General features: G+C 54.2%; 1 protein-coding gene across 3 annotated transcripts in view; it reads left to right on the top strand.

Moving 5' to 3' along the window:
• MAN1C1 (mannosidase alpha class 1C member 1) overlaps positions 1-15,118 on the top strand; it is a 131,440-nt gene that overhangs the window by 95,197 nt on the left and 21,125 nt on the right. For all 3 annotated transcript variants that reach the window (XM_045545940.1, XM_045545941.1, XM_045545939.1), the window contains exons 3-5: positions 2,826-2,941; positions 5,163-5,243; positions 10,128-10,222. In XM_045545940.1, the coding sequence (XP_045401896.1) occupies positions 2,826-2,941; positions 5,163-5,243; positions 10,128-10,222 (292 nt within the window). The remainder of the gene's footprint in view (positions 1-2,825; positions 2,942-5,162; positions 5,244-10,127; positions 10,223-15,118) is intronic.

Genomic DNA, 15,118 nt, shown 5'->3' with positions numbered 1-15,118 from the left:
GCCGCCTCCCCCCTGGCTTTGAAGGACGCACAGCAGGGCACGTGGGGTCAGGTTAGCCATCAGATCCAAAGTTTCACAGAGAATTGAAAGGCCCCTAGTTGCCAAGGAAAACACATTACACTCGGCCGCGGCCCGGGGCTGGGCCAGTCCTCCCTTGGCTTAATCTTGAGTGCGTCCCCTCCCCTCTCAGGCTCCTCATCTATGAAATGAAGCTATGGGGTCACAAAGCCAGGAGTGCGGATGCCAGGCCAGCAGCCTGTGGCCTGGGCACATCTCAGCCGTCCTCTGTCTCCTTGTCTGAGCTCTTCCACAGGGCAAAGACGTCCCCAGGAACTTTGTTCAGCCCTGCCACCTACGGGGAAGCAGCTGGGACAAACCAGGAAAGGACCAACTCTAGCTCTGTTTGGCTTTGATGTGTTTTCCTACCAGTCCTTCAGCACGGGAGGGGCTGACAGTCTGGAAATTCACTTTAACCCAAATACGGAAGCCATCCCAGGACTTGTGATGGGGTTGGGAGCCCTCTCCTCCCTCCTTGCCAACTCTCCCTTCTGGTAACCGGCTCTTTAACCCCCAGCCTTATCTTGCTCCCAACTTCCCCTCCCTCCCTGTCTCTCTTCCGTTCTTCTCCAGGCAGTGCCCTTTATCAGACCTTGCCTGGCCGAGAGGGTAGTCAAGTGTTTGAGCTCCAGCAGGATTCTCTGCCTGCAAAGTCAGGCAAGGGAGCAGTTGGGAGGCACTAATTAAGGAGATGAGGCACTAACTCTGAGTTCAGGGGGTACTGGCAAGGCCTGCACCTCAGACTCAAGGGGGCTCAGCAAGCTCTAGAACTTCCACTGGGGGAAGGCAGAGCCTGTGCCTCTCCATGCTGCCAGCCTCTGCAGGGAGGACACTGAAGGAACAATGACTCCTCTTAGAGCTACACTTTGGTCCCTAAAGGAAATTGCTGCTGCCTGCGATGACTCTGTAAGGAGTTGATGGGAGGCAGCCACCACCTCCAGGAAGCCTTCCAAATGGCACCAGGCACATCTCTTTCGCCCTCCCTTCCTCTTTCACAGTCCTCTACAGCTCCAGGCTCTGGTTGTGCCTGATGAGGGCTTTCTCATTACTACTTCAGGGTGTGAAAAACTATTGTTTTGCAGTTATCTCAGCTTTTAGTCCCAGGACAAGAGTCTAATGCCCAGTGGCAGTGGCCAGGCCTGGTAGCCTGCTCTTTGTGTACTCACTGTCGTAGGAAGAGTGGCCATGAAATTTTTGGTTTGTGCATTTGTTTGGTTTCTATGCCCAACTTTCCTTACTTTTTTAAAAAATGGAAATAAATTTCTGGTTATAAAAAAAAAAACCCATGAGCTGAAGAAATCAAAAAGCACCTGTCGTCTCAGCACTCAGAGATAACCACCGGATCACATCCTTCCAGACTAGTTCTGACAGTTCACACTTTGCTTTACAATAAGGAAATTATATAAGGTGCTTTTTTTACAACCTACTTTGTGTTTTTTTTGGTTTTTTTTTTTTTTTTTTTTTACTTAACAGATCCCACAGATATATCATCAAGTAAATAAACACAAATCTATCTCACCTATGTGAATGGCTGTGTAGTGTCCTATTTTATGTTTAAGCCACAATTTATATAACTAATTCTCTCTCTCTTTCTCTTTTTTTTTTTCTGAGACGGGTCTGTTGCCTGGGCTGGAGTGCAGTGTCATCATCACAGCTTACTGCAATCTCACGCTCCTGGGTTCAAGAGATCCTCCTGCCTCCGCTTCTCAAGTAGCTGGGACTACAGGCGCGTGCCACCATGCCCAGCTTTTTCTATTTTTTTGTAGAGATGGGGGTCTCTCCATGTTGCTCAGGCTGGTCTTGAACTCCCGGCCTCAAGCAATCCTCCCACCTTGGCCTCCCAAAGTGCTGGGATTACGGGTGTGAACCACCATGCCCAGCCTATATAACTAATTCTCTATTGTTGGACTTGGAGACTTTTTCCTGATCTTCCCCCATTATACATGATACTACAACAAATATCTTCCTGATTAAATATTTATAAATATCTTTATTTTTTTCTCTTAGAATAAAATGAGGAGTAGAATTGAAGGGTAGGAGAACTTGCACAGTTGTTAAGATTTTTGTATGGCAAGGCCGGGCGCGGTGGCTCACGCCTGTAATCCTAGCTCTGGGAGGCCGAGGCGGGTGGATCGCTCGAGGTCAGGAGTTCGAGACCAGCCTGAGCAAGAGTGAGACCCCGTCTCTACTAAAAATAGAAAGAAATTATCTGGCCAACTAAAAATATATATACAAAAAAAATTAGCTGGGCATGGTGGCTCATGCCTGTAGTCCCAGCTACTTGGGAGGCTGAGGCAGGAGGATCGCTTAAGCCCAGGAGTTTGAGGTTGCTGTGAGCTAGGCTGATGCCATGGCACTCACTCTAGCCCGGGCAACAAAGTGAGACTCTGTCTCAAAAAAAAAAAAAAAAAAAAAAGATTTTTGTATGGCAAAGCAGAGAAAAAGTAGGCACCCAAGTGGCACCGATAGTTGACTTGCTGACTGTGAAAGAGTGGGCCACAGTCTGGGAAGTGGCTCAGCCCGAGAGCTCAGTTTCCCCAGCTGCTCTTTGCTGCCCTGAGGAGGAAACAGCCCACGGGGAGTACACTGGGTCCCAGCCTTGCCTTCGCTGGTGGCACCAGACTACCCCGGGTTGTGCCTGGGTCCAGCCTTTGCCTCAGAGCCTGCCCAGGCACTAGACGGGGTCTGGGGGATGATGGCTTGTCTAGTTGGGGATGGAAAGGATAAGAATGACCCTGGGTCACACCTGTGATTCTCTGTGCCTGCAGGAGGCCTCAGCGGGGCGACGGTCATTGATTCCCTTGACACCCTCTACCTCATGGAGCTGAAGGAGGAGTTCCAAGAGGCCAAGGCCTGGGTTGAAGAGAGCTTCCACCTGAATGTGGTGAGTCAGAGACCCTTGGGTGTTAGGGCCAGAAGGGGCCCAACAGGTCCAGCAGCCAGCTCCTCCCTGTCATCGCTGACACCCAGAGACGTCTAGGGTCTCACCCAAGGCTGTACAGCAGAGTGGTCCCAGAACCAGGGCTGCAGTGCCCTCTGTGCTGAGCCCCTCCCTTAAGGCCAGCCTTGAGGTGGGGACATTCCCCCAGCCCGGGTCCTCCTCTGACAGGGAAGACAGCCACCACCATCTCTTTCCTCCCCAAGGGATCAGGCATTGCTCATCGTGGGCATAGTGCTTACCCCCGGGACAGCCCTCTAGGGCTGGGTCTATCACACAAAGCAGCCAACAGCAGTAGCAGCAAGGGGGGAGTGGCTTTGTGGAGGGGAGAAGTAGCTCCGAGCTGCTCCAGCATTGAGCCCCCACGCTGCCCTCTTGAGATGGCTGCGGGGCAGGGGCGCGGTAGGGGGGTGTTGCGTCTACTTAGAGACCCATGACCAGGCCCAGAACCCTCTTGGTTTCCAGCTTCACGGGCATGCCTGGTCAGGGACAAGGGCCTTGCGGAAGGGAGAGTAATGTGTCTGGATGGCACAAAAGCCTTGAACAGCAGGCTCCACCCCACCAATCTCTCAGCCCAGACGGAAGCAAGACGGGAGGGGAGGAAGGGTGGCATCCAAACGTGCCGAGGGCTGTGTGGGCCTCCTGGCAGAAGTGAGGCCTCTGTCCCCGTGAGAAACAGACAGTTTGCCAGCACAGAGCACGATGGAGAGACAACCCTGGAGTCTGGGAAGGCAGCACTTCAGGGGAGCTTCCCAGGAAAGCAGAGGCCCCACTCAGTCCTGCCTGTCTCATGCCACTTGCAAAAGTCATTTAACCTCCCTGAGCCTTAATTTCCTCCACTATATGACCACGATGACGACCACAGCAGTAATAATGCCTAATGCATAGGCTCATTGTGAGGATTAAATACAGGGGAGGGCTGTCAACAGCGTATTATAACACTGTGAAATCCGACACACATGGAAAGTGGTGTCATCATCATCAATAGTTGTTGGGATTACTTTGAGACTGTCATGACTTCTGGTAGTTTGTGTGAGCCCAGGGACAATTGGAAAGTTCCCATTACCTCCTCTGTTGAGCTGGGGAAGGGCAGAGGCAGCAGAGGGAAGGAGTGTCTTCATAGGCCTTCTTCATCCCCCCTATGAAGAAAGTGGCCCCTCTGGACAGAGAGTGGGCATCAGGCAGCTGCCCAGGGTCCCTGGGGAGCCTGGGGACACTCAGGCAGGCTGGGGCAGGTTAGGGAATGGCCCTGGAAGAAAGGAAGGTGAACCTTGCTTTCTCCCAAACTGACGGATGAGCACTGTTGCTATCAGTAATAAAGACTGGGATGCGGAGGGCAGGCCGGGGAGCCTCCAGGGCAAGGCAGGTCTCAGCAGGCTCTGGGAAGGCCTCTCACCTGCAGCACCCCTAACTCCCACATCCACCCACTTGGGAGGCATTGTCAGCCATGCTCTGCAGGTGAGGAAACTCGGACAGGGAAAGGCTAAGTATCTTGTCTAAAGTGCCGAAGCCAAGTAAGTGGCTCGGGTGGGATTTTAACCCAGATCTGGTCCTTGGCATGATGACTCAACACCATGTGCAGTCCCAACTTGGAAAGAAAATAGCAATGATGAAGGCAACTGTGGGCGTGCCCTGCAGGCTCCGGGGCTGGGGCCTGAGAAGTTGCTGGTTACCCACCAGCATCTGCCTGGCACCCTCCTGCTCAGCCCCGCCCCCAGGGAAGGGCCTCACCGGCCTCCTGCTAAGCTGTGGGGGCTCCCCGAGGGAAGGAGAGGTGGCCAGACTATGGGAGGATTTGCCTAGTCTCAGGCCGAGCTTCAGCCAGCAGCTCCCCAGGCAGGTTCTTTAGCTTCTTGGAGTGCAGCCAGGCATAACTTTGCTCCCATGGCCTCGGGCAAGGGCTGGGGAAGGAAGCCAAAGCCAGCATTGACTTGGAACGCTGTAAATGTGCAGTAGCCACCCACCACCAGGCAGGTGCTGATTCCTCTCGACTTTTCCTATGAAAACTGCCACCAAGTGTTCGCTGCCTGGCCCACTGGGGTTGCCCCGGAACCAGGCACAGGTTGGGGGCCAGGGTGACCTGTCTCAAGGGACCGGCTGCCTCTGGGAGCCCTGCGGGCATCTCACAGGTGTCCCCACTGTCCTCCCTCCCCTGTCTGTCCTACAGAGCGGAGAAGCATCCTTGTTTGAGGTGAACATCCGATACATCGGAGGGCTCCTTTCGGCCTTCTACCTGACAGGGGAAGAGGTGAGTTGGCGCTTCGAGGCCCCTGAACTCTCCAGGCTGGGAAAGGCTTTGGAGGCTCCAGTCCTCCTGCTCATTCCACCAACAGGCAAAGGGCCTTACGGGAGCAGGGGATTTCCCGGGCCACCCCTGTCCCCCCATGAGGGCCTGTTTTCCAAGTGCCACCTGAAGACTCTTCCTCTCTTCTCTCTGATGCCCCAATTCTGCTGCACAGGTGAGCCCAGCTGGCTCCCACAGGTGGGAGTAAATTCTCTGAGGGCAACAGCTGTGTCCATACATCATCCACTCAGACTCCGCAGCTCCCAGCGAGTATCTGGGCTGAGTTTCACAGGTGTTGCTTATTGGGACTGGTAAAGCCAAGGCCGTGTTCAGCATTTCCACCCCAGGCCCACAGGTGGTGTCCTCCACAGCTGCCCCCGCCTGGGCCTTCTCCCAGCCAGACAGGTCTCAGGGGGCGGCAGGGGAGATGGGGCAGCCACAGCTGGTCACATGACATAAGCGCCAAGCCTTGCTCCCAGGTGAGCTGCGTCAGCTTCCAGAAGGAGGTTCGAGACAGGTGCTGTCAGGGAACCTGGACCCACAGCACACTCCCTGCTTGTGGCCTTGGGCAAGGCCCTTCTCCCACCTTTTCCTTCCTTTCCTAGTGCCCCTAAGCTCAACGAGCTCTTACGAAATGGGGCAGGAGGGCAAGGGTGTGACCCCGGGGCTGCTGGCTCCACAGCCCATATTCTGCTCTCTGCCAGAGCATTTGGGAAACCACAGAGTACGCGGGCGACTTCTTCATCCCTCCTCAGGAGCTTCCGTGAAAGAACAGTGGGAGTGTCTAGGGGTGAGGTCGGCCGAGTCCCAAAACATCTGTCAGTGGTCAGTTCTGTTCCCCGTTACTCAGAGGGGCTGCTGTGGGGCCCTGGCTCCATCCACCCAGAGACGAAGAGTTACTCCTCCTCCGCTGCCTGGGGAGCCGTGGAGGTGAGGCCAGCAAACCGCAGAATAATCCCTCTTCACCTTGCTGCTGTTGTCTAGAAAGTCATTTCCGCTTCCCTTCCACTGTTCAGGCCGCGCGGGCTGAAGTCAAGGGTTTAGCGCAACAGGCGTACGCTTTATCTCTCCAGTCGCCTGGGCCTCTCTTCATCCAGCATAATCTCCTCTGCAGAGATTACAGCTTGTACCAGTTTGTCCCCAAATAATTGTAAATGTGAGCCCTCAGCTTTGAACCACCCAAAGCCTGAATTTCATTTGAGAACCCCAGGCAAGAAAACGAAGGAGCGGAAAGAAGGCATCCGCATTCTTCTCGGCGTTTGCCCAGCCTGGCTGTGGTTGGGGGAGATGGGATGCAGGGAAGGGGAGGAAGGACGCAGCTCGGGCTCACAAGGCTCAGCTTGGGGATCAGCAGTTCAGGGAGGACTTGGTGGCTTCTCAGACCTATCACTCTTCCCTACTCCTCCCATCCTCCCCTGCTTCCCCGAGGGTATCTGTGGTTCTGAGAACTTGCTTTGAGGCCTGGACTCCCTAGAGGGGACCAGCAATCCGACTTGGAGAAACAGCTCGAGAGGCTCAAGGAGAGGCGGGCATGGCCAGAACCCCTGGGCAGGCGGGCTCCTGAGTCTACCAGCGCAGCCCCTGCCCACAGACACACTTTTGTGAGCCCCTTCTGCCCCTAAGCACCTCCCCGTGCTAGGTAGTGCACCACATGCCCTACGTGCATGGTCCTGTTGGAGCCTCAACAGCCATCAGGTGGGTATTTTGACTAATTTGTGGATGAGGACACGGAAACTTAGAAGAAGTAACTTGCTCGGGTTGCATGGTCTCTACAGGCTGTGTTGTGCCTGACTCCTGACCCTGCGGCCTTTCTACCGTGTGCCTGGGTTGTAGCCTGGCCTGGAGTTACTGCTTGTCACCCAGGCTCAGCCGTACCAGACTGAGGCCTCCCTCCTCTCTAGTCCTGGAGCTCACACGCTGTGGGGGCCTATTAAGTGGGTCTTTCCGTCCTTGAAATTTCCCACAAATGTTTGTGGAATGAATATTGGGAACCTCTTCCTGGGCTGAGGCCTCTCTCTGCCCCAGAGGGAAGCTACAGGAGGGGGATCCCCTGCTGGGCAGGCCAGTCCTACTGACACTCAGCTCCCATGAGGACAGCAGGCATAACCACAGCTGCACCAAGTGGTCTTGGCACCGTACTTCACAGTTTATAAAGCACATTCATGTACACATCCTCTCATTTGATTTCCACAAAAACCCTGTGAAGCAGCCAGGGCATCAGAGACAGTGCACGGCCCACGCAAGGTCACACAGCTGCTAAGGGAGAGGATTGGAACACAGGCACTGACTCCCAGCCCCACGCTTGCCAGCCTACAGAGTATATCATTCTTGCTGGTTTCTCTCTCCCCTGTTCTGGAAGGGTGGCCACTGAGGCCATGTCCCTGTGTTGGACAGGTGGTTTGTTTTCCTGGAAAAGAGCCACTTACTAGCTCCACAACTCTGGGCAAGTCGCTTCTCTGAGATTCAGTTTTTGCATCCTCAAAGTGGGTCAGCACCTTCCCCACAAGGCTGTTGCCGAGACTGAAGGTAATTCACGTAAGACACCTGGCACTCCTCTCCAAACCGCTCTCCCAGCATCCTCCTGTGGTGCTCGCGGGTGCAGAGCCTTCTCTGGGCCTGCAAGGGAGGAGACGTGGCTCACCAGCAGAGAGGGGTATTTAGGAAGAGTCGGCTCAGCTCCTCAGGGCCAAGGGCAGCCAGACAGCTGCCTGGAGTCGCAGCGTCCAGATTTCTGTTCCAGTGGGTCCGTTTGCTCGCCATGGGCCGGCTTTCTGTGCCTCTGTGGTCAGCCCCCCAGAGGTCAGGTGAATATGTCAGGAGCATCACAGGAGACCCAGGGCCTTGACAGCCCTGGTTGTTGCTAAACCAGTGGCTTCCAAACCTGGCTGTGCACTAGACACCCCAGAGAACAGATCTGTTGTTCTGGGGTGAATCGAGGCTTTAGAACCTAGATTCTAGACCGACTCCCCGAGGGATCTGATGTGCCTGAAATGATCAGAAGTGCCCACTGCTGGGACCCACTGTCTGGCAGTGGACATTCTCATCTTCTCTGGCCCATCCCAGCATGGCCCTTCCCTCCCTCCCTCAGCAAGAAGACCACCCCTCAGAGGCCCCAAGTACATATCCCAGTTTAAAGTGTCTTGAAATTCCTCTCCCTCTGCATTCCCTAAATAGCTGCCTCAGCAATTTGTAATTGTTGGGGTTGGGAAAGGTCTCAGGAAGACTCTGTTTTACAACAACCTCAGGAGGTCAGCAAACTGGGTCACCCTCAAACTCCAGAAGCAAAAAGACCTGTGTGTGTCCCACTTGGAGCAGTTGTTTAGTGGCTTATGTCTCAGCTTTAAAAACAAATAACATTGGCCAGGCACAATGGCTCACACCTATAATCCTAGCACTCTGGGAGACTGAGGCAGGAGGATTGCTTGAGCTCAGGCATTCAAGACCAGCCTGAGCAAGAGCAAGACCCCCGTCTCTACTAAAAATAGAAAAATTAGCGGGATGGGGACACCTGCCTGTAGTCCCAGCTACTCAGGAGGCTGAGGCAGGAGGATCGCTTGAGCCCAGGAGTTTGAGCTATGATGATGCCACTGCACTCTATCTGGGGCAACAGAGCAAAACTCTGTCTCAAAAATAAATAAATAAATAAACTTCATCATTATTATAAAAATCACACAGAGGATAGAGATGGGCCCAAAAAAGAAAATAAAAATCATCCAGAAGCTTACCCCTCTAAGAAGACCATTATTCATATTTTGGTGTATTTTCTTCCTTTCTTCACGCATCCATCCAATTTTTTAAAAGTTGAATTACTCTGTTTTGAAATGTCTTTCTGTTAATAGATCATAAACCCTTTCCTTCCTCTTAAGTATTCCCTGCGGCACTGTTTGAGTGGCTGCACGGTATCCCATCTCGCGGATGACCCGTCATTTAATCACTTCCCTGTGTTGATACTTTAGAGTGTTTCTGTTTTTTCCCACAATTCTAAACAACGCTGGAATAAACACCCATAAAGTTAAATCTTTACGACATTCTTGATTATTTAGTTCCTTAGAATAAATTCCTATGAGGGAAACTGCTGAGTAAGAAAGTCAGAGGTGCTTTTGACTTAATCGGGCATCTCAGAAGGACAATTCCAGGGGGTCAGCGGCTCAGCAGGGCTGTGAGGCCTGGGACCCCTTTGTGGCTCCCTGGCTGTGCTGTGGGTGGGTTGGGGTAAGCCGTTCACCCTCTCCCTCATCCCCATCTGAGAAATGGGAATAGTGGTGGAGTCAGCGTGTCAGAGAAGGAAAGGCCCTGCCTCTGCCCCTGCACCCGGGAAGGGAAACTCGCCCAGGGGGCTGGTGGTTTCTGGATCCCAGGGGTCTTGGCCCCCTGAGTGGTGATCTTTACACTCTGCGCAGACAGCACTGCCTGCTTCCCACATCCCCCACCTGTGACATCCTGGGCCACGGTGTGTGCCCGTTGGGGACGAGCCGTCTCAGCCAGGTATTCACCTGGACTTAGAAATGGCCTCCTCCCCCGAGCCCTGCCTGCTCTTCCCTTCATCTTCCCAGTGGTCACCTGATCACAATTCTATTTGTCACAGAGTCCTGACACTGTGGTAAATGCTTCACAGCGATTATCTCATTTTCATCTCCCCACCCCAGTTCTCTGAGGAGGAAGCTGGGCCAGGGAGCCAGTGGTCAGAGGGGCAGGTGCCCAGCCAGGCTGCCTCTGCAAAGCCCTCGTACTGCTGCCTCCTGCTCTGGCCACAGCCCCGGTGGCTTTATCCTGCCAGCAGCAGCTTCTTGGCATGATCTTGCCCCACCTAGTGCGGCTTCACGATGCCCTTTGACCCTTCCTTTACAGGTGTTCCGAATAAAGGCCATCAAGCTCGGAGAGAAACTCCTGCCAGCCTTCAACACCCCCACAGGAATCCCAAAGGGCGTTGTGAGCTTCAAAAGGTAGGGGCCTCTCACCCCCACGTGGGGCTCAGCTGCATCTTGTCCGGGTGGCGCCTAGTGAGGAAGCTCCAAGGGCAGCTGGCAGACAAGCAGGAATGGGGCCCTTGCAGTCACCTTTGTCAAACCCATTCTTTTACAGATGTGGAAACTGAGGCACAGGGCGAGGACAATACCTGCCCTGGGAGTCACAGCGAGTCAGTGGCACAGTGAAAACCAGCCTTAGCCGAGGACTGTCTTGGGTGGCTGTTTGTCACCAAACCTGGCTCTGGGGTTTGGGCCTTACCTTTCCACAGTGGGAGGAGGCAGTTGTTCCTCTGTGAACATCCCACAGCACCGCCTGACTCAGAGCCCTCCAGGTTGGCCCAGACACCACCCCCACCCAGCTAGGGTTCAAGAGCCCACGGGCACATCATATCCTCCCCCAAGGAGGAGCTCCCCAGACCTGATAGAAGGTCTGAGGACCCTGGCTGTCCTACACAGCAACCTTGCTCTCAAGAAGCCCGCGCCGCTGTCCCTGTGCTGTGTGGGGCAGACCCTGGGAGACTTAGTAGAAGGCACGTAGCCCTCCACCAACCCCATCTCGTTCCCATCGCCTGAACTGATCTCTCATCTCGGGCTCTCAGGCCCACCAGAGCTTCCCCTGGGAAGGGCAGGCAGGGCCCTGGGCTCTGGTTAGAGGCCCCACAGCTCCGTCTCTGTCCTGGGGAGGCAGCACCATGCATGTCGGCCTCAGTGGCTTCAGCACCCTTCTCCAGTCTCGTAAAGAGAGGACTTGGCATGTTCAGCGTCTTTGTCGGCTGTCGTCTGTGAGCGGGAGGCATTCCCAGCATGTGATCTCACTGAAATCTCACCACAGGCCAGGTAGGGCCCCTCAGCGGCCGATGGAATCCTGTTCCCAATGCGAGGATTGATTCCGCAGAGCCAGACACTGGAGCTCTGCTCAGATTCCTTTTCCACAAACACCGATCCTGGAGAGACACAGCCGCTGTTGTGAAGCCAATACACAAACTCACTGTCCTTCTGCTTCCCTCTCCCCGGGGCTGGGATAGGACCTCGTCAGGGGCGTCCCTCCCTCTTCCGTGCCCCGGCCCTGGCTATCTGCCTTGCCCGTGTCCCTCAGAGCACAGACCTGATCAGACACAGATCCTGACATTTCCGATTAAGGAAGTGTGTTTGCTTTTAGGCCGCTTGTGAGGTGCTGGCGCTGTGTGCTCATGTGTATGTATGCATATTTCCTGGCAGCATCTCCCTTCCATTTTCTGGGTAAAAGAGTCTGTTGCTAAAAATGCCTCCGTGTTCCACCAGGGAGAGTGACAGGGCTGTATATGGCCTGCGTGGCGCTAAGTTTGCTCTTTGGAACAAGCCTCCTGGTGGGAGCCAGACCACTGATGCTGGCCCTGTGGGCAGCCCTGACAGGAGGGTGAGACCTTAGTCCCCACGGGAGGGGTAGGTAACCAGGCCCTGCCCCAGCACTTCCAGGTGGGAGGACCCTGAGGCGAGGTGGTGCCCACGCTGGAGAGAGCTATTCCTCCTCCCTGGTGTCTGCACAGGCAAGGGCAGGCCCAGTGTGACCTGGGACCTGTAGGGACCACTGGACCATCTGAGAGAGTGACAGTGGCCACTCGAAGGACCTCTGCAGCTGAACCAATCCCTCTCACTGGTGCCCTCTCACATACCTGCTCACACACACATAAACACTCTACTCCCACCTTTACAGATCAAAAAGCCCAGATACACCAGCTGGCCTTTGTCACAGACGCTCTCAAATCTGCACACAGCCATATGCATTCACACACAAAAATGTTTATACGCACGTGCTCCTGCCAAACACAAAGATACACGTCTTCACAGTTGCTAACATCTGGTAAACACTCACTGTGTGTCAAGCATGATGTGAGCACGTGACATGGATTCTCTTTCCAACCTCGCAGCAACCACAGGGACCCCGTTTTACCAGTCGAGGCTGGCCAGGTGCAGTGGCTCATGCCTGTAATCTCAGCACTTTGGGAGGCCAAGGCAGGAGTTGAGGACAGGAGTTTGAGACCAGACTTGGCAATATAGCAAGACCCCATCTGTACCAAAAAAATTAGCCGGGCGTGATGGCACATGCCTATAGTCCTAACTACTGGGGAGGCAGAGATCAGAGGATCGCTCGAGGCCAGGAGTTTGAGGTTACAGTGAACTGTGATCACACCACTGCACTCCAGCCTGGGTGACAGAGCAACACCTTGTCTCAAAAAAATTAATTTTTATAAAAAGGAAACAGGTTCAGAGAGGTGAGGTAACTTACCTGGGGTCACTGAACAAGTGAAGTTAGAATCCAGGTCTCTCTGGCTCCAAAGTTAAAGATGACAACACACACAGGCATGCACACATGTAGAAGCTACAGCCGGGGAGTTGGGGGGGTGCCACTGTGGAGCAGCCCCTCGTGCCAGAGGAGAGGACACAGGCTGCGGGCCCACTTGCACTTACAAGGCTGGAGGGAGGGCAGAGCTTTCCATTGGCCCAGTGGCTCATGGGGCTGATCGGAGGACTTCCTGGTCTCTGGGATGCTGCCCAGAGCAGATGCATTGGGGCACAAAGTACCTAGGATTTGGATTTGGATTCAGCTCTACTTACTGTGTGACCTTGGAAAAGTGTCTCCCCCTCTCTGATTGTAAGTATCCTCACCTATGAAATAGAGATCCTGGTATCTACCTCTGAAGTTGGATGTGAAGGTAAAATAAGATACAAGAACTGCCTGGCACATATTAGGAACTTAATAACAACAGTAACAGCACATCATTTACATGCACACAATTATATAATGATAAAAACTCAGTTACTTACCTGCACGATTTATACCTCACAATAACGCTACGAAGCATGGGTGCTGTCGTTTAGGGATGTGGAAACAGATCTGGGGCAGCTGACCAACCCTGCATGGGGTCACCTAGCTGGGCCCTGGGAAGCCAGCGTTTGAGGCAGGCAGGAGAGAGGTGAGGCGCACAGACACCTGCCTGCCTCTGCCAGGGCTCCAGGAAGCCCCACCTGGGAGGGCCAGCATGGGGGACAAAGAGGAAAGTGAGCATGTGGGGACATGATAACAAAAGACAGCTGGGGGGGGTGGGTCTAGTAGCTTTCTTTTTTTAACCTTGAACTTCCCTGAGAGGGCATGAAGAATCAATTATCCAGGAAACCCTCTGTGGGTACTGAGGATCCCACCGAGATCACAAGCTGGAGAGAGACCTCTTGCCTGGCCTAGGGGGGAGAGGGAGGGGGAAGCTCCCTCTTTCCCTCTGGTGAGTGCGAGCATCTTAGGGTGGGAGGCCCAGCAAACCCCTCCACCACCTCCCCACTCTGACCTTGAACACCTCACCTCCCTCTGTGAGCCTCAGTTTCCTCCTTTGCATATTGGTATTAATGATGCTTCGCCTTGTGGGCTTTAAATGAAGTAATGATGCAAACAGCTTGCACAGTGCCTGACATACTGTAGCGGCTCAATAAACGAAAGCTGTTGTGTTTATTATTACCCAGGAGCCAAGTTTCCCCTCCTGTGCAGCCCATCCCTCCCACACCTTCCCCCTGCCCCACGTCAGGGAAACACCCAGGAAATAGGATGGCAGGAGTGGCTGTGTCTGCGTTTGCTGAGATCATCGGACCCCAGAGAAGATCTCAAAACCCAGGTCCTCCATCCGCTTCCAGAACCCGGGAGACTGGGAAGCATCCCTGCTTTCCAGGAAACCACATCCTGGCCCAAGAATGGAGTTCAGAGAGGAGAAGGGCAGCGTGAGGGGAGCCCCAGCCCCACCCCAGAAAAAGTGGTGCCCCTCAAATGGCAAACAGTGACCTCCATACCCCACACCTGTCTTCCTAAGTCCTGCCCCTGTTCAGGGACCAGTTATTGGGGAGCCAGAGCTATCCCCAGCAAGGAAGCCCCTTGGCCTGCCCTATCCTAACTGTTCCTTGGAGCCCCTATGGATGGGAGGAGGTCACTCCACCCAGCTGTGTCCCTACCCCCATCCTGCACAACCTTCCTGCAGAGACCCTGTCCCCCTCTTGTCCCTGATATCCCACAGGAAAGACGGTCACAATACACATGAGGAAACAGAGGCTCAGGGAAGGGCAGCAGCTTGCCCAAGGCCACCCCCATTCTGTACCCTCCTTTTCTCTTGACCCCCACAAAAGCCCAGGAAGGGGGAAGCATTGGCCCAGGAGATGGGCGGTATTGTCCTTACCCTGGTTTACGATGAAGAAACTAAGGTGCACAGAATTAAATGGTTTGCCCCAGGTCTCCCATTGACAACTTGAACCTGCCCCTTCTGGCTCCAGATCCCAGGGAGATTTTAAGTGAGAGCTCCTTGTTTATTACCATGTGATCAAAAGAGAGCCAGGCCACCCAGGCTATGGGGTCTGAGCCCACTTTGGGTCCCAGCTGCTGCACGTGCTGTGTGATCTTGGCAGGGGACATCACTGTCCCAAGCCTTGTTTTCCTCATCTGTAAAGGGGGCAGATGTGAGAATTAACTGAGATCCTGCCCTGCACTCGTCTTCTCCGAAAACACCCAGAACCTAGAATTGGTTATCTGAGAGTCTCCTCTGGCGACTGAGGTTGCTGGGCCACGCTGGAAATACCTATTTTGACTCTCTCTGGGGTATTCACGGGAAGTGCCTGGCTAACAGGTGAGGAACCCTTTTCTCCAAGAGCTACTGCTTCTCTCAGTCCTAACCCCAGGCTTCCCAGCGTCTGGCAGCTCCAGGTGTGTGGTCATACAGAGCTGCCTGCCTGTCATGTGTCAGTTCTGTGCAATTCCAGGCCGGAGCCATCGTGTGTCCTTGGGGAGCACCAACAGCGTAGGGAGAGGGAAAGGGCTGGGTGGGGTCCCTGCTTTTCATCTATTTGGACCCAAGCCACTGC

Source organism: Lemur catta, chromosome 3 (genome assembly GCF_020740605.2).
Source record: "Lemur catta isolate mLemCat1 chromosome 3, mLemCat1.pri, whole genome shotgun sequence".
Taxonomy (NCBI): domain Eukaryota; kingdom Metazoa; phylum Chordata; class Mammalia; order Primates; family Lemuridae; genus Lemur; species Lemur catta.
This window is presented reverse-complemented; position numbering and strand designations above follow the sequence as displayed.